Below are 18869 nucleotides of genomic sequence, written 5' to 3' on the forward strand. Positions count from 1 at the left end.
TATTTGTCCTCAGGGTGGAAAAAGAAAAAAAAAGAAGATAAAATCATTACAAATAAAGGAACTTTAATTCACAGAACAGTCCAGTCAGTGGCAGAACACCACAGTATTTACAGCACACTGCGCCTGCTGGCAACAAATGCGAGATCGTTCTCCTACAGCTGGAAAGTCGCTGAAGTCTGTGACATTCCACTGTAAATATAGGTGTTGTTAAAAATAACAAACTGCCCTGTAATGACTTTGATAACCTCCTGTGCAGCAGCTCCTGTAAAACAAACAAAAAAAAAAGATAAGCAGAATGTAGTTGGCATGGCAGGTCATATTTAAAAAAACAAGAAAAAGGATGTTACTTATTTTGAACTCACTACACCAGAATTATTTTGGAAGCACCTGACACAACTCCTAGGATGCTTTTCAGTACTGCCCAGTATAGAAGAGGCTCAGAAAGCTGTTACTGCAAAAGTTAGTTTTACATACACTTTGCTGTATATATGTCCTCTCTCCACACACACAGAGTAAAAAATGTGTAAGCAGACAGATCCATACATGTTGTGACCTCTCTAAGTGAAATTGAGACGTTCAATTAAAAAAAAATCATGCAGAGTTAAACTGTAGAATTCAAGGGTCACTTCACTGTGATCCCTTCATGTTCTCCTGTAGTATGAAATATTCTGTACTTTCTTCAGAAGTAATCTTTAGCACTCCACATGCCAAGTTTCACTTAATTAGAAAAAAATTTCTACATCCACAGAGTATTTAATACATGATTATCTTCAGCACGGCATGAAGTCAAATAAAGATGGTAAATTCACTGATGTATCAATTTTGAGCATCCATTAAACATACTTAGTTTTGACAATACCGACAGGTTGAATTAAGGTAAGCAATCAAGGCTAGTTGTATTTAATAGATACTTAAGGTAAGTGTATTGTATTAATTTAAAGGAAGATGTGTACTGTGTTAATTTTAATATTACTACAATTATTAGTTTCCTTTTTTTTTTTTAAACTCAAAGCCTCTTTCAAGCATTTTATTTTTAAACACATTTTTAAGGTACTGGAATTGTTCTACTGAGATTATTTTTTAACTTTATTTGGTTTCTTTTACTGACTTTAAACTCTTGCTGTGTATGTGTTTTCAATATACCATAGGAGGTCACATCTGGAGAATGAAGATGGAGGTTTCTGTTCTAATACTATCTTTGACTACGGTGTGTGCTTACAGTCTTTGCTCTGAACAACACAAAGTAATTAAAATAGTGGAGACTGTGACTCAAGTATGCACTAAACAGGTTGCTTTGTCTGTATGAATCTTAAACATACAGTGACATTCTTACCTCCCATGAAGGCAGCAATAGCATGTGGCTCAGCAGCTCCGTAGCGACAACTGGACAGCAAAGTAACAGTTAGTATTTCAGGTCAGCTTTACCAACAAAGTGACACTGAAGATATAAAATACTTACAACTCATGAACATAGTCATCTTTCACCACTACAGACAACCCATGTTCTTGTAAGAAACCAGTAAGGCATGATTTTAGTTTTCCAATATCATCTTCTACCTGATAGTTGTAGACACCTGGAAAATAAGTGAACTGTTTCATCACAGACCTGTAACACCATATTCAAAGTTAATGGATTTAAATGTCAGTGTAAGTATTTTATTTGTTCGAAAACTTTCTAAACGAATTATTATGTTAAAAGTATTAACACTAGACTACTAATAAGTGAATATTCTGTTGACACTACTCATGATAATAACAAATTATTGCACAGCTGAACTGATTCATAATCCATGCAACCCATTTCAGTGGTATCGATTCAGATAAATTCCTTAAGTTCCCAAAGAGAAGAAGTTGTCACTTTAATTTTCACATTCCTATACTTGTATTAATATGGCATCAAACCTGCAACTAATGCTATAGTTGTACTTATAACTAGTATTGTAGTAACTATTGGATCTTTATATTTCTTTTGACAATGTTAAGTAACTCTGGTATTAACATACCTGGATATCTACCATGCTGCTTATAAAATCTATCCACAGCCCGCAGCATCAAGTACAGCACCAATTCACTGTCAGGGTTATCCATATGGGAAACTGAAAACAGCAAGAAAACTGGTTAGCTGGTACAGATGAAATGCAAAAAGCAAGGTTTTGAATTCCTTGAAATCAAGTATTTCCCACGTGTGTAAACTGTAAAATCTGCAGTAAAAAGAAATCTTAATGAAAACAACCTGCAACTGAGAATCTCAATGAGTCAACTGTCAGATACATGGTTTTGACACCAGAGTGGATGACAAAACTGTATTATATATATTTGATATAAACTGTTCAGAGAAGATATTCATATTTTGACAGCTGCTATAACATTAAATGGGATATTCCTTAGTTATAATTTTGGGATTTGAAACACATACTTCATCTATTTAACTGTAATGACTGTAATTATAAAAAAGGTCTTAAATCCCTTAACATACAGCTCAGTAGTCTTTCTAAATACTAACTACTACTTAAATCACATTGCATATTACCAACTGATTCGAAGAGCTTTAAAGTGCCAAAAAGGAGTACTTACTGATTTCATCCTTGTTAAAAGTGTTTAAACCATATTCTTCAGACAGAGATCTACATCGTACTACTCGGAGAAAAGCTGAGTTGCTGCCTAAGCAGAGGGTGCAGAAACAAGTGCATTACCTACTTGAATGCATCACCAATTACTAAATCTTTACTAAATAATATACTATATATAGACTTTAGTATTTTATTTAGTGTATATATATTATTTACTAAATGTACTACATACTATATATGCTAAATAAAATAGAAAAGTCTGTATCTCCAATGTGTTAAACATGAAAAAACTAAAACTTTTCATAATTTCATTTAACACTTTTCTGTTTATTCCGCTAGCTTGCAGTAATAATATCTACTAAACTACATTTAGGTCTATGATCACAAGTATTTTGGTGAAATATTTGTGCTTATTTACTTCTAGAATCTAAAGGTATCTGCCATGTTAACGTGACAGCTCACAACATGTGTAGCTCTTCTACAGCTATTCATCAGTTGCAGCCCTCAACTTCAGGTTTTCCTTTTCCGTGCTGCAAAGGAACACGGGTTCTTTCAATTTACTGCTACAACTACCACTGTCCCACGTATTCTTAACGAATATTCTAACAGTACAGCTACAAGAGGAAAAGGTTCTTCCTCAGTATCATTGCTCTGAAACAACCCAATGTGCAGCTACTACCTAACACTCAAAAATGAGGAACTGCCAGGTTCTCGGAACTCCCAGCAGATGATGCATGAAGGCAGGGGCAGCGTGCTCTTGGCTACGTGCTTACAGGAAGATTCTCCAGTCGCAGGGAGCCTTAGCCAGGCTGCCGTGTGGACTTTACAAGCAGCCAGAGCAGACACAACCTAAAATGCCACCAACTGTACTACTCGCTGCATTGCTGTTTTACCTATTGAGACTATCAGAAGTTTACAGAGCCTGCACTCTGAAGTCAGCATCACAGAATGGGCAAAAGTGGTTAAGCACTAATCACAGAAAGATTACATCTGCCACCTGTTGTTTGGACGTGAAAAAATATCACATCTTTTAAAAGCCAACCTTCATAGACTTGCTATCAAGAGATGCTGAACCTCTATTACTTCCACTGAAGATGAGGGATGCAACTGCTAAGCACTTACTTGAAAAATCCAAATATTGAGTTACTGATTAATAACTACATTAGCATTCAAAATATTTTGATTATTTGATCATTTGCATAAACACAGCAACAGAATCCGAGCATACTCACAAAACAATTTTAATTCTCTCTCTGAAATAGATTCGGGTGCCTAAAAGAGAACATACTCATTCCAGTACATATGATGACCAGAAAATTTGTATTTTCAGAGCTATTCATATAATCATTGAAAAATAACGAGTTGCTTTTGTAAAAAAAAAAAAAAAAAAAAAAGATACCTTAAATTGTAAATAATGTATTCCTGTATGCCTTTTGTTTTTATATAACCAAACCAAAAGTGATAAAACAGACAACAGATATTAAATTTCATTAGAACTTACTTTAGCCTTTTGAAGAGAATGAGGTAATTAAGCCTCTTCTTTTCATATCTGTCTCCTGTGACTCATTTCTGTACAGAACATCAGTGTAAAAATATTTCTACCCTGTCAGAATGGCAATAGGTTTGTAATTACCTTGCCTAGGGACTGTAACAATTTAGCAGCATGGTTACCCACAGCAGCAATATCCCTCTTTGCTTTTTCACGGTATCTGTTAACAATAAAGAAGTCTTAATAATTGCAGCATAAAGCCATCAACTTCACAGTGAAAACCATTTCTTTTTGTTTTATATGCTAAAGACAAAATACGGGCCACAAATGGAAGTGAGCTACCTCAAGGCCATGAATGCACTTATTACCTCCCTGTGTGACTGTTTGGCATGGCTGAGCTGTCCCCTAAAACGTGTGGCTTAGAAACTGGTTACAATTAAAATAAGTATTACTACCAACAGTCTGAGGAAGAATATTAAGCATGTCCTTCATTGGGCTTCTAATCTTTCATTAATTTCTGTATTTTAGTATTTGTAGCCATCGTTTATTAGTTCTGTTAAGACCTATGACAATGCAAACATCTCAACAACACAGTATTTAATAAAATTCAATTTAAGAGCTCATTTTAAGGAACTGTAATTGTTTTATCTGCAAATTAAAACCCTGTAATGCTTATTGGAATTGAGAACTGTAGTACATAATGATCTGGAAATTCAGGACTGATGCATATAGGATTCAGATTTACAAATTAAGGTGTCCGTGCAAATTCAAGCAATTATGGTTTCATTCAGCAAAATAATGATACAAGTTCCTGCACCCCTCCTCACCGCGTTCCCACACATGCACTTTTTTTGGTTTGTTGTTTTGGTTTTGTTTTGTTTTTTTTGGTGGGGGTTTTTTGGTGGGTTTTTTTGTGTTGTTTTTTTGTTTGGTTGGTTTTGTTTTTTTTTTTTAACAGGAATTCATGCACTTTGTGAGGTCTGAAGTCATCACCATTTACTACCATTAGTAATTATTAAAGAAAAAATTGTATCCTTACACATTTTGCAACTTGATAAATTTATTGGAGTCCGCTATCATATCAGGAATAGTGCCCCGGACAGGCAAGCTTCCTTGCCCCTCATTTGCCACAAATTCCTTCACAGCTCGAGCCAAAATCCAGAAGGAGGGCGACTGCAAACACACAAGAGACAGTCATGTAGACAGATGTTATTTATGATGCTTTTTCTACATCAAGTCTTAACCTTAATCACTCATTACCTGCTCTGTGAGATTTATGCAGCAATCATCATTAAAAATCTCTACAATGCATCTTGGAATCTATAAAAAAAAATAAATTGGGTTTGTATTTACATGACTTTCAATTTTACGAACTCTCTCAACACTCATTACATAGGTGATCCAACTCTAAGTGACTTCAGAGTTTCATACCAAAAATCTCTTCTGAATCTTATATAGTCAGCTTCTCAGATGTATTTCAAACAGTAGCACTGCCTGAGAACAACGCACACGCTTCTGATCAAGATGAACGTTACCAACAAAATCTCACCTTATTTCCATCTTCTACATGGAAGATTTAAAAAAAAAAAAAAACAAACCAAAAACAACTGGTGGCAGCATCAGGAAAAGGTACTCCCAGTCCCAGCTGCACATCCTACCTGCTAGAGGCAGAGCAGCAAAAAGGCCGGGGAAGTGAAGAGGGGCTGCAAAAGTGAGTGTTTTGACACCTGAACTGCTGCGGTTCAGTCTGGCACAGAAACCAAAATAAATCATGAACAGCCTGGGACACAGCTTGTAGTGGCTCGGACACAGCTTGTAGTGGCTCGGACACAGCTTGTAGTGGCTCGGACACAGCTTGTAGTGGCTCGGACGTCAGCACTAACTTTTACCTGCTGCTTTCTTGGGAGACTTAGCGTGACTGTCCAAGCAAGGATCAGCACAGCTCAAATGAAAATGGAATGTAATCTAGAAAGAATCACAGAGTGTGCTTTTACCTCATGTAGCTTTTGCAATTTACCACAGATGAGAGATTAAGGCAATCGAAGGTCAATTCTACACCATGAGTTACTACTTCAGAATTATTTAAAAACAATGAAAACCTGATTTTTAATGTTTTTAAGCTTTATCAGTTTATGAAAGGTATTTCGTAACTTGTTTCTTTGAGGAAAGTGCTGAATTTGCTGAGTCAGAGGTCCCTTGCAGCACTTCATTTCTATACAGAATAAATACTACAGCAAGCAGCTTCAATATAGCACAATTTCAACAACCATAGAATGGTTTGGGTTGGAAGGCACCTTAAAGACCATCTTGTTCTGTAAAAGAAAATCTGATAAAGTCTAAGAGAGGAATACACTACTAACAGAACTCTGGTTACTGACTCATTCTACACTTGAATTTGAGTCTTCAGGAAGGAAGTGCAGCTTCCATGCATGAGCAACGAAATACAAGAATTTCCATAAGCTACAGTGCCACCTAGCCTAGGTCTGTTTTACTACACTTCAATTTAAAAAATTGAAGTACCAGTCCTGTTTTACCTAAATATAACTGTTGCAAATGGAATTCCTGTCCTAAAAGTGCATAATACATTCTGAAAAGATTAGGTAGTTGAAATGTCTTCGATTTTGTCATAGAAGTTTATTTTACCTCTGTGGTATTTAATGCTGTGTTCACATTTTTTATAGCTTCTTCAAAGTTTTCCTCATCTTCTGGGGTTCCATTTTCATTCTTTAAGATACCTTAATGGAAAAAAAAAATAAAAATACACAATTCCTTGAATTACTTATCACCATTTAGGTCTTGCCAACTAATCAGCAAAAAAATGAATTACCAGTAACGTGTACTGATAAAACTAACTACACATACATTCTGCATATATTAATTTTCCTGTGATGTTAAATAGTAAGTTACTTATCAGAAAAATTACAGTTTATTTGTATGAGAAAAACACTAAAGTTTCATAATCACTAAATTAATGTAGATGGTGGTAAAAAGACAATTCAACTTTCCTTCTCATACTTAGTCACATTGCGTTGGGGTTTTTTTGTCGAATTTGGCACTTATGAACCCACAGAGCAAGCCAGACCAAGAAATGCACTCCACCTAAAAACCTAATTTAACCAAAGTTTAACTGCTATGGATCAGACCAGTTCCCTTGCCCAACCTGGAGATGAGGATGACAGAACCACCCAGCAATTTGCACACAGGCCAGCTTTAAATAAGGAAATATGTTATCTTAAGCAACAAAAACATTAACTAAATTTTTGGTATTTCCAGGTCTTAAAAATGTCTCATTAATTTTAGCACCTGCAGAAGGTATTAGATCTAAACATCTGCAAAAATTAAGTCTATTCATACCGTGTATTCAGTAGCTACACAACCTCTCTCTCAACTAGTTATTCAGAGCTGCAACGGTTACCAATAGTTTGTTGGGTCAAATGACCAATCAAAGACATGCAGTTAATAACAGTTTCGGTGTCAAAAGCCAATTGCTTTCCTTTTTGACACACTTTCCATGTTAAATACCAACATTTTCAACAGGATTTTCTCTTAAGGCCTCTCCTCCCACCCAAATCTAAACATACTCTTGATCTTAAAGAGCAAACAGTAAGAAACACTGACACACTGCTTTTATAAACAAATCCGGGACCTTAAGATCCACCTGCATAAAACAAACATTCAGCAGAAGAATCATACTGTATGCACCAGCAGATTTTCATAAGTTAACCTGAGGGAACTCCTGATTATTTTTCATATATTGCCTTATGTATTTCTGCCAGTATGAGTAAACGACTCCTGGGATATACATTACCTTGCCGAATCAGTTGTCTGAAGGCTTCTTTTTCTTTGTAACTCTTAGGCAACTGATCGCTTTTCTAAATTGAAAAAACACAAAACCATTCTGTCTTTAAAATATCTAATACTAACCACAGTTCAGGCTGCTGAACTCTAGAGTTTGTCACTGTTCACATACATTCACCTGGTATTTCAATAGGGTTTTTTTTTTTTTATGATTCCACCTTGTTTTCTTTATTTGTTACACTGCCAAAATAATAATCTAGTTTAGAAAAGACATATCTAAAGTAGTAATAATAGACTTCTGACTTATCCAGTTTTGCAATATACCTCGTTGAACCATTTTGTTAGATACTTGGCTACGATCACAATCCATGGAGTGTGGCTATGGTCCTGCAATTGAACAGCAGAGAAATGTCTGTCAAGGTCAGAAAAGATAAAAACGGAAGACAAATTAAAAACCTATTTTAAATGTAAACTCCTAACATCCCTTGCACTATTGTAAAAACACAGGATATGTTCCAGACTTTGATTCAGAAATAAGACTCACCAACTACCATAAACCAAATTATTATTCCTTCACTTAAAAGAGAGGTGGCTGAGCCAAGTTCTCCAACACTTTTCTGGAGCGGAACTTATGTTATGCACCAATACCCACACTGCAAAGCTCTGCAGCAGTTCATAATCATAAAAATAAAATAAAAGAGAGGGGTGAAGGGGAATGAATCAAACAAAAGATCAAGTTGTCCAAGAACATTCCTAACTTCCCAAGACCCCCACTTGCTTAAGACTTAAATACAGACTGTAATATTTGGGCAGAGTCAAAAATAGTACCTCATGACCAACTCTACAGTTGCCTCTGCTCAGATGAGACTTGGCACCAAAAAGAGTAATCTGCCAAGAGCCATTTTCATAGAATCCCTGTTCTGCATCTGTCTTAGAGCACGTAGTGCAAACCACATACCAACCTTTCTGTCCATATGATCCAAGTCATAAGACTGAACGTGTTCCCTCAGCTCTGGAAATGGTTTGTCCAGTCTCAGATCTTCTAACATATTGTCAGGATGCGATTCAACAACTGTGAAAAAAATTACACAATGTATTTCATGGCTTCATGTCCGACCTTCAAAACTGGGCTATACATCAAACACAGCACATCATCTGCTCGTTTAACTGCTTGATTGCCAAAATAAGTGTTCTGTGTAAGTTAACGTCAGGACAACCTCCAATTTTACTATTTGTTGCAGCCCATAATTTCTATGTATTCCTCAAAGAATGCTCCTGGTGATGAACTGTGAACTACGTAAGACTTAACAAATACTAAATACATCACAAGACAAAGATGAAAGAAACCAAAAATAAGAAAAGTGACATCACACACTTAAGCTTTAAACCTTTTAGAGAAGTCGTTATGTCAGAAAAACCCTCTAACCTGTATGTTCTTTAATAATGACTCTCATGCAACCAACCAGTCCATAAGTCCTGCAGACCAGCAGAGGAATGTTAGAATCCCAGAGAAGTTCAGCCAAGCGCAGCAACGTACTGTAAGGGAAAAAAACATATTTTTTTTTTTTTCAGATGTACAAGAGGACAACAGTTAACTAAGAAGTTAACTCTTGTACAAGTCTCTTGTGAAGTTTTCTATGAGAGAACTCCAGTAACATCATGATTCGAAGAGCATGTAAGGTGATTAATTTAACACATGAACTTACACTAGGTAAGAAATACATTTATCCATTAGCTTACTTATATTTAACTTCATCCTCCCAAATGCTCCAAATATCAATTAAACAAAAAACTTAAATGAGTTGTGAAAGAAAAAAAATTAGGTCTGTGTGCTGCACAAAGGTAACTTCCCATGGGGGCAATTCCCATCAAAGGTTTTTGAACAGCACATAAGAAATACTCTTTATTCACAAACGCCTGGAAGGGAATCACCTCCTCAAAGAGGCAAGCTGTCTCCTGTTTCTGTAAGAGACAGGATCTCTGGCTCCTCTCTACAGTAGGGATACGGATAAACATATAAAGTATGAACAGCCACTTCCTTATGAAAGCAAGATTTAACTATTCATCTGTCCAGCAACCTCTTGCCTCCGGGGAGGCAGCTTGTCTACTGAAACAGAAGCATCCTCTTCTCCCCCAGGTTCCTCAGTGCTCCAAGGGATGTCATTTGTCACCTGCACTGCTTACTGGAAGGCAGGATGGGACAGGCCTCTCAGCAAAAGAGGTTAAAAAAGATAATCAAGAACTTCTGGTCTTGACAAAGTTTACACGGGCAATATAATTACATACATGGGTAAAATGGGAATAGCTATACCAACAATAAAATACATTTGCAAAAATCTAAAGGTATCACAGCTCTGCTTGTCTGTTACATAAGAAGAATACTTGCTATAGCAATTTTGGACCAGAAACCCCTTTCACTACAAAAGAGTACTTGACACAGACAAAAATGCCCAGAGACGGCACTGAGGAGTTGGGCACAGATCGCAAAGATATTTTAAAGTAGGTATTAACATATAAAAAGGACCACAGAAAAATGCCATCATTTACTGTAACTTTCCTTCACAATGACAGAGTTCTGTTTTGCATAAGTTTTTCTGCAAGAATATACCTGCAACTGAAACCTGCTTTTACAACTGAATGAAAACAAACAAAACTTTAGATGATTCTTTACCTTTCTGGTAGTTGTGTTGCAACCACCAAGTTAAACCGATTAAAAAAGGAAGGGTCATTGTCTAGAAGTTTTTCTGGGCTCTAAATAATAGGAAATAAAAATGTATCAGGAAACACTGAAAATTTCTGAATACACAGCAAGTCTGTTTAATATTCAATGTAAAGCATTAAGTGAAAACTATAAAATTACTGTGTTATAGAATTATAAAATGATTTTTAAAATACATAAATAGACTTTTTGGAAATAACTTAAGATCTTCTTGCTCAAATATTCTTTTATCATGAAGCTACTTACAAAGACAACACATAGGTATTATGCAATACTTTTATCACACTGTATAACAAGAAATATACAATTAATTTAGGAAGACAAACCTCTTCAACAAAGTTTCCAGAAACATCATTATTCAATTCTTGCAAGAGCTCAGTGGCACTCTGGGCACGATTCTGTTTCGGAACAATCAAAACAGTGTTTAACCTCTTGAAATGTAATTTATACAGTGTATCGGTACTATATACACCACATGTTAAAAAAAAACAAAACAAAACAAACAACATCATAAGCTAGGATTTCTTATTCCAAGCCTTACTTATCTGAAGAAAAAACACATCCCTTAACAGCAGGCACTTGTTTGAGACCATTTTTAGAAACACCATTTTAAAAACAAAAAATATGTGACCAATGCCTTTTGTACTCTCATGGTTTTGTGATTTCCCCCCCCATCCACCTCTTTACTCTTAGGTTTACTCCTTCAACCACAATTCTCTTCCATCTTATCCTTCCAAAGATTTTCTTAACTATATCCTGTTCAGTTTTTCAATCTTGCCAGAACTGAGCTTATCTTCTCACTTATGAGCAACTAAAAAGTAAGCATGAGGAATTTTGTCAAAGAATAGATTTTAACCTATACATACATGGCTTTAGCACTACTCATAATACTACATTTGAGTATTTACACAATGCTTTCATGATTTCAATATAGCTAAAGTGACATTTGTTATCTTCTTACCTGACCAATATGGCTTTTTTGTAGAAAGAAACTGAAAAGGAGACAGAAGTTACATGTGAAGTTTTATTTTGAGGAGAAACAACATTAAAGCTACATTTTGTAGTGTGGAATATGTTGCTGACTCATACACAACAAACCAAGTTCCCCCTTAAATCTGCTTTTCTTCTCCCCACTACTGTTACTTTTTCCTCGCGATCAGTTTCTCAATGAGATTTTCCAATGCCTGAGCCACAAATCTGAAAAATAAGATATCCCAAATGTCCCTCAAAGCTGGGATCACACTGCAGATTCTTTTTCACTAAGCTAATTAAAGACCCATTAGTACTCATTTCTTCCTGTAAGGGAATATCCTTCCCCCTCATATAACCCCTGTAAGTAGACAGATACTCATAGGTATCTGCCTAAACCATAAGAGAATGTGATCTAGAATTAGTAAACAAATTATTTTTATAGGACTTGTAAAGAGTTTCTTATCCCCTGCTGCAGGCAGCCTTTCAAAGCTATGAAAGCTAATTAATGGCTACCAGTCACAGGTTCACAATAATAAACTAATGAAAAGTTATTTGCATCATCAAAATTCCAGAAAATACATTTAGCCATGCTGAAACACAAGCAAATCTTGCACTGTCATATCTCAAGGTTACGGCAAACAAGTTATTTTTAAACATTTTTATATTGAGTAAACAACAGTCTTTAGAAACTTGATTTGTGATGCAAACAGACCTGTAAGAAACAACAACTACAAAAACTCTGTAAAATTTAGCAGCTAGTATCAAAATGATCGTGCATGCTGTATGTTACAAACATCCAAAACCACAAAAAAGTTGGGAGAAACATATAGAGGCTTTTAAAATTATTAAAAATTTTATAAGATTTCTTAACAAGTACAGAGAAGGAACTACTTATGAAGCCCTGTTACTTCTCAACTTGTACAGGAAACAAACCTACTTATTTCCAACGTCTTCTCCAGAGACCAGATTCCCATCGACAATTGTAAATGAACCGATACCTTGGGGGGAAAAAAATGACTATGAATAACTGGGCATTATGAAATTATCAGATACACTGCAAAGAAAATACAGAAGAGATATCTACTTACCTGGCAGCACTAAGTTTTTGAGTATTTCGGTTCCTGTCGCTGTTGCATTTATCACACAAACATGTGCAGATTCTAAAGCTTCTTGTCCATGGTCACCCCACAACCTATATTGGGATGGAAACAAAAACATTCTGAAATTATTTCGTTTCAGATAGTAAAGCCAATATAAAGAAATTACAACAATTTAAACAATCACAAATGGAGACTAGCATACTACTTCCCATTCACTGCTGAGAGGGGATAAACAGCACTAACCAAAATAAGCTTTCCTTAAGAAAACTTACCGTGACAAACTTCAAACTTTATAAAGAGCAACCCAATTTTACTAACATTTCATTTTCTCCATCTTTACACCCCACACCACATGAATGCGCACATCTTCTTCTGTTGTAACATGTTCAACGTTTTAAAAATCAGCATGGGTCAAAACGCTCCTAACAAACTTTGTCCTGAACTGAATACTCTCTTTTTCACAAGTTTTATTACAAATAATGAATTTTTATGTGTTTAATAATTTATATCACAAGGCACTGAAAGGTACAAGCAGACGGGAATCACTCTTGATGAGTTTGGTAATGTATTTAGGACATGAGTGAAATAATATTGAGGCTGAAATCGGGACTCGACGGCAGTCGGTGACAAACACCCCTCTGATTTCACAGATTTTACCCTCTTTAGGGGCAGAAAATGAAGTTACGGAAGCGCAGAGCGAAGAACTGCGCCCGCGACTGCCAAGTGAGACTCCCCCCGTGCCAGGGGCCTCCGGTACGAGCCGCCCCCCCATTTCCCGCTGCTCCCCGCTGCCCTGTCCCCACGCCGGCACAGACGTCCGCCCGCTCCTGGCCCGGGGCGGGACGGGGCGGCCCGGCCGGACCCAGCGCCCGCCGCCCCGAGGCCCAGCGCGAGCCGCGGAGGACGCCGGGTGCAGCCCCCAAGGCGGGTAGCCCGGGCGGTACCTGAGCTGCCGGTCGTAGCGCTGCTCCTTCAGGCTGGCCCGGCCCGTCTGCGCCATAGCCGCGCTACCCCCGCCGGCGGACGCGGCGCATGCGCGGGCGGGCGCGGCGCATGCGCGTAGGCGGGGCCGCGCCAGGGGGAGGTGTGTCCCGCGGCGGTGCGTCATCACGGTGGCGCCCGTGCGCCGGTGAGGGCGGGGCGCGGGGGCAACCGGGGCGCGGGGTGGGCGCGCGTTGCGCGGGGGAGTGCGCGGGAAAGGGGAGACTTTGCGTTAAAAATCGCAACCCGCGCCTCGGGCACCGAGCGTGAACACGACAAGCCGCGCGGGTCGCCCCGGCTCATTTGTAGCCCATAAGCGGGTACTGCGTTACCCTTCTCCGCAGCGGTACGCTTAACTTGCTGTGCACCCGCTGGGACGCAGCTTACAACAGCGCGAGTGTAATTTACAGAATCACAGAATCACAGAATCTTAGTGGTTGGAAGGGACCTCTGAGATCATCGAGTCCAACCACAAAAAAAAAAAGAAAGGCAAAAAAAAACCCCACACCAACACCCACCTACTAAACTCCACACCCACAACTCCACACACAACACCCCACCACAAACCAATAATCTTGGGCACTAGAGCATGCCCTGAAGAGCCATGTCTACACGTTTCTTAAATACCTCCAGGGATGGTGACTCCACCACCTCCTTGGGCAGGCTGTTCCAGTGCCTGACCACTCTTTCAGTAAAGTAATTCTTCCTAATATCTAATCTAAATCTCCCTTGCCGCAGCTTCATACCATTTCCTCTGGTCCTGTCGTTATTCCCTTGGGAGAAGAGGCCAACCCCTGCCTCTCTACAGTTTCCTTTCAGGTAATTGTAGAGGGCAATGAGGTCTCCCCTCAGCCTCCTCTTCTCCAAACTAAACATGCCCAGCTCCCTCAGCCTCTGCTCATACGACTTGTTCTCCAGACCCCTCACCAGCTTGGTGGCTCTCCTCTGGACACGCTACAGCACTTCAATGTCTTTCCTGTAGTGAGGGGCCCAGAACTGAACACAGTACTCGAGGTGAGGCCTCACCAGTGCCGAGTACAGAGGCACGATGACTTCCCTACTCCTGCTGGCCACGCTATTCCTGATACAAGCCAGGATGCCATTGGCCCTCTTGGCCACCTGGGCACACTGACACTGCTGGCTCATGTTAAGCTGGCCGTCCACCAGCACCCCCAGGTCCTTTTCTGCCGGGCAGCTTTCCAGCCACTCTTCCCCAAGCCTGTAGCGTTGCTTGGGGTTGTTGTGACCAAAATGCAGGACCCCGCACTTGGCCTTATTAAACCTCATACAGTTGGCCTTGGCCCATTGAAAATTTAGTGGTTTATACCGTGCAGATGACGCCGTAATACAATATAGAGCTTCCTCTTCTGTTTTCCCATGGGCAGCGGCTCCCCCAGAGTTCGTTTTTCGCAAGCCGCGTGTTTGCCATGTCGCAGTAAATCCTCCTCCCTTGACATCTCGGGGACTGATGCCCTCGTTCTCTTCCCACTCCCTGTTACAATTGCACACTTTCAGCTGGACAAACCATAAATCATAAGAATTATTATTTCAGACTTGGTTCCAAAGTACTGTCCCCATTTCTGCTGTAAAGCATCCAAGTGTGTATAGCTTTAGAAGTCAAATACAGGTAATAATAAAAACTGGCATTTGAAGGCTGGGAAACTCCCAGGGAGCCAGGGACCCCCTTCCTCTTTTTCTGCCCCACCTTCCCAGGAATGCTCCACATTAATTCTTTCTTCCCTCTTGGCCCTCTCAGCCCATATTTTATTAAAGTTTTTTCTCTTGCAAAATTGTCTGTTAATTTTACACATGTCCTTTTTGTCCTTTTCTTCTCAATCCCTTCTTAGAGGCCCCTTCCCCCCCCTCCTTATGCCAGGAAGAGATTCACAGTAAATAAATGCTGAGTCCTTTCCCTTAGAAATCCCATGAATCTCCCTGTGTAGCTGTGGGAGAAGGATTGCCACCTTCACTGCATGCATGAGAATCTCAATATACAGTCATTTTTGTGTTTGCAAAGAAAAACTTGAGAATAAATAATTTGAAATTTCTATTGTCTATCAACCAATGTAGGCGGTCACTTTTTAAATAATTAAAAAAAGAAAAAACCCTGAAATTATTAATATTTAGTGTTGGCAGTACACCCTCCTGTTTGTATTTACCTTGTGAAGTGTTTTTGTGCAGCTTCAGGATTCGTTATAAATTATTTTAATGCGCACATACAGAGCAGATATCACCTTGGTATAACTGGCATTTGGACAGTGCCAGCATTAGTAACGGCAATGGAAGAGAGGTGAGCTGCCTGGATAAACAAGATACTCGTGCAAGAACCTGAGGTGTAGCAAGCTCTGGAGTGATGAATGTTTTAACATTTAATCTGCTCCTACCTATCGCACTTCAAGGGCTCTGGAGTAAGCAGCCTGTACCCAAATTGACTGTATTTCTGACATATTTTTGTTAATAGGCAATGACACATCAGACACACTCATAAGCATTAAATAAAGAAGGCACACGACACCTCGTTCAAATATATTTTGCCATTATTAAAGATGCTCAGCAAAGATAATTGCAAAGTTACTTAAGCAAATACACTTTGAGTGCCATTTAGCCATTCACCTTGGAACCAAATACTTTCCTTTTACATGTCCTAAAGCTCTGCCCTCTACGGTGATGCAGTAATGTATACCTGGAGCATTATCCTCAAGTGACATGATCTCCTGGTGCAAATGCCTCCAATGACCCCGCGTCTGGATTATAGAGACAACTTCCGTTAGAGATTCAAAAACCCAATTTCCTCAAACCTGCGAGCTTAATTTGTTCAACTTCTACTTGGCATTCCAATCTTACTTGGAGCTTTCTAACCATAATGCTTAGTTTGGATATAGCAATTTTAATAAAGGGAACTCAAATCATACAGATAATTATTCCATATATAGGGATGGGAAAACTGAAGTGTTTGCTGTTAGTTCAGTATCACAACGCAGTGACAGGTTCAGAGGAAGAACCCCGTATTTGTCTGAGGCTGCTGCTCTGGTCACTCATCATGACTGTCAGAGAGGAATAAAACTGTAAGTATGGAGACTAGGGAAGACAGAATTATTCTTTAAGGTAGCTTGAAATGTTCGTTGTACTGGATGGAGCTACATTTTCCTGTCATTCCCTGCTAAGCAGGCACTTCTGAGATGCAGCCAAAGCTGTGAGAAATTTGTGGAAATCATGATTACTTCACTTTTAACTCAGCATTGGAGAAATCCACTCTGTAAGCACCCACCACTCTGTTCTCACTTCCGTAAGTTCATGAGTGTGATGTAATTATCCTTGATTCAAGTTAGTAAAACTGAGATCAGAATTAGATTACTACCACAACTTTTGAAATTATAAATGGTGATTTGAGGACAGAATCAGTGAAAATCCATTCTCAGAGGCAGCCAATATCAAGAGGCACCAGGGTTACAGAATAGGGTTATCACGGCATAAGAAATATCATGGAATATTACTGTGATATTTGTATAAGCAGCAGTATTACTCTAAGGAAAACTTAGCATTTTCCTGAAAAAGAAAGAAGGCTGACTGGACGAAGGAGCACTGTCACACATACACTGGCTATCATTTATAGCTAAAGTTTTATGCAAGCTATTTTTTCTTTCCTCCCGAGTACTGTCACTCCCTCTTTTCACTTTTTCTAAATCCACTCCATGTTGTGGAGTCCACTTCCTGCCACGTCTTCAGCATGTTCTCCCTTGTCTCAGAGGTCTTCCTATGCCCTGCCTTTGTAGCCCACATGTGTAGACATCTGTGTGTTTTCAAACGTGAAAAGCTAAAAGCTGCAGTGGTGAATGGTGTCAAATGCATGTAGACACTGGGACACTTCAATGGCACTGTGCCCGGCGAGCAAGATCTGAGCTGCAGTTTTTAAGTTTCTCTTGAAAACAGTTGCTCAGTATTCTCTATCTTGCCTACAGTGTTCTCCAATCTATAGTCTCTTTTTTTAATATACAAAATTCCTCTTCCATTTCTTCTTTTCAGTGGTAAGTCGGTGGTTTTTGTACTTTCCCCCCATGGTCTAGAACAGTTTTCCTGACCATTTGCATCTGGCTGACTCCGTCTACACCTGGCTTCCCTGTCTACAACCACAGCACACAGCCACACAAGAATAAGAACCAAAGCACCACAATTTCTCACAGCAAAGTATTTTAACACAAGGGCAGCGCTGTTCTTCTGCTGCCAGTGTTGGAGTCACCCTGAGGTCCTGTCTGGCCACAGACGTACTGGCAGTGTCGGGCATGTGCCGGGACCTGGGCAGATCCCAGCAGTTTACCAGGAATACATCGAGAAGTTGACCCAAGTAAGTCCTTGTAGAACTACTCTGTGGCCACCTTTACAGCAGTTTACATCCCTTATTGAGTGAATCTCAAAGGTTTATAGCTGACTATGGAAAGCTCCTGAAAAAAGGAAAGGAATCCTTACAAGGCAATATAAAAATTGCATAAAATGCTTTCATTGATTTTTTTTTCTTCATTTTCTTGATCACAAAATAGGAGAATCCCTATTTCTGTGTGCTACTGTCTTTGTGAAAATCAGTATGTTTATAAGATATAGCCTTGACATATGCATTTCCTCAAATCTAACAAAATTACTACCAAGGAGCCATTTTTCTTGCCACAAAGACATCTTAAGACGTTTTACAGCAGCAGATTGGGTATCTCATTGTAGCCTCTTCATGGGTTTAGCAGGGCACAGGCAACAACTGGACCATATCAGGTAACTGAGGCTTCACAGAGCAGCTCCTTTCTTTAGTCTGCTGTGTTCTGGTCCCTCATATAACCACACCGTCATTTTTGTCTTTTTAAGAAGTTAGTTTAGAGTTACAAAGGAAAAAAAATTGGATTGCCAATTGATCCTTAATTGGTGTGATTTTTACCTTGTTTAAAAGTAGCACAAGTGATTTTTTTCTGAGAACGTTCATCTCATCTAAGCACGGATTCTGAAGTTTGAATTACAAATTGGGTGAAGGCATCATTCATTTTTTGCAGCTGGAGAGTGTTTATGAAAAGAGAGGCAGTAAATAGGTGATGTTTCCCCCTGCAGAACATAGATATGAGAAGGGCAGTTCCCTTTACGACCTGCACACATTACTGTGCCCTGATGCTCAGAGCAGGTTACGGCTCTTGCTTCCTTGCGGTAGAATGGGGAAATACTACTACTTTTCCCTAAATTTGATCCCCGTGCCTCCTGAACCGTCT

The 18869-nt window shown here is 39.0% G+C and overlaps 1 protein-coding gene across 1 annotated transcript; it reads right to left on the reverse strand.

The window, feature by feature from the left end:
* Positions 1-43: 43 nt before the first annotated feature.
* Positions 44-14390, reverse strand: NAE1 (NEDD8 activating enzyme E1 subunit 1). The gene is made up of 20 exons (XM_074582902.1): positions 13593-14390; positions 12637-12740; positions 12486-12546; positions 11538-11568; positions 10903-10974; positions 10529-10608; positions 9284-9393; positions 8820-8929; positions 8182-8244; positions 7868-7931; positions 6703-6794; positions 5320-5379; positions 5099-5232; positions 4204-4279; positions 3803-3842; positions 2575-2661; positions 2004-2096; positions 1460-1574; positions 1334-1383; positions 44-262 (listed from the first exon to the last, which is right to left on the reverse strand). Exons 1-20 carry the CDS (start codon positions 13754-13756, stop codon positions 153-155), a joined length of 1716 nt encoding a protein of 571 aa, XP_074439003.1. The 5' UTR covers positions 13757-14390; the 3' UTR covers positions 44-152.
* Positions 14391-18869: the final 4479 nt, after the last annotated feature.

The sequence above is a fragment of the Larus michahellis genome, chromosome 4 (genome assembly GCF_964199755.1).
Source record: "Larus michahellis chromosome 4, bLarMic1.1, whole genome shotgun sequence".
Lineage (NCBI taxonomy): Eukaryota > Metazoa > Chordata > Aves > Charadriiformes > Laridae > Larus > Larus michahellis.

What these genes read in the sequence shown, in the direction of transcription:
- NAE1 (XM_074582902.1), bottom strand. Translation starts at nt 13,756, where the DNA reads ATGACGCACCGCCGCGGGACACACCTCCCCCTGGCGCGGCCCCGCCTA. An exon ending in TAACAAAATGGTTCAACGAG is followed by an intron (nt 7,932 to 8,181) that starts GTATATTGCAAA and finishes TTTTCAATTTAG; the next exon opens with AAAAGCGATCAGTTGCCTAA. An exon ending in GCAGCATGGTAGATATCCAG is followed by an intron (nt 1,575 to 2,003) that starts GTATGTTAATAC and finishes CTTATTTTCCAG; the next exon opens with GTGTCTACAACTATCAGGTA.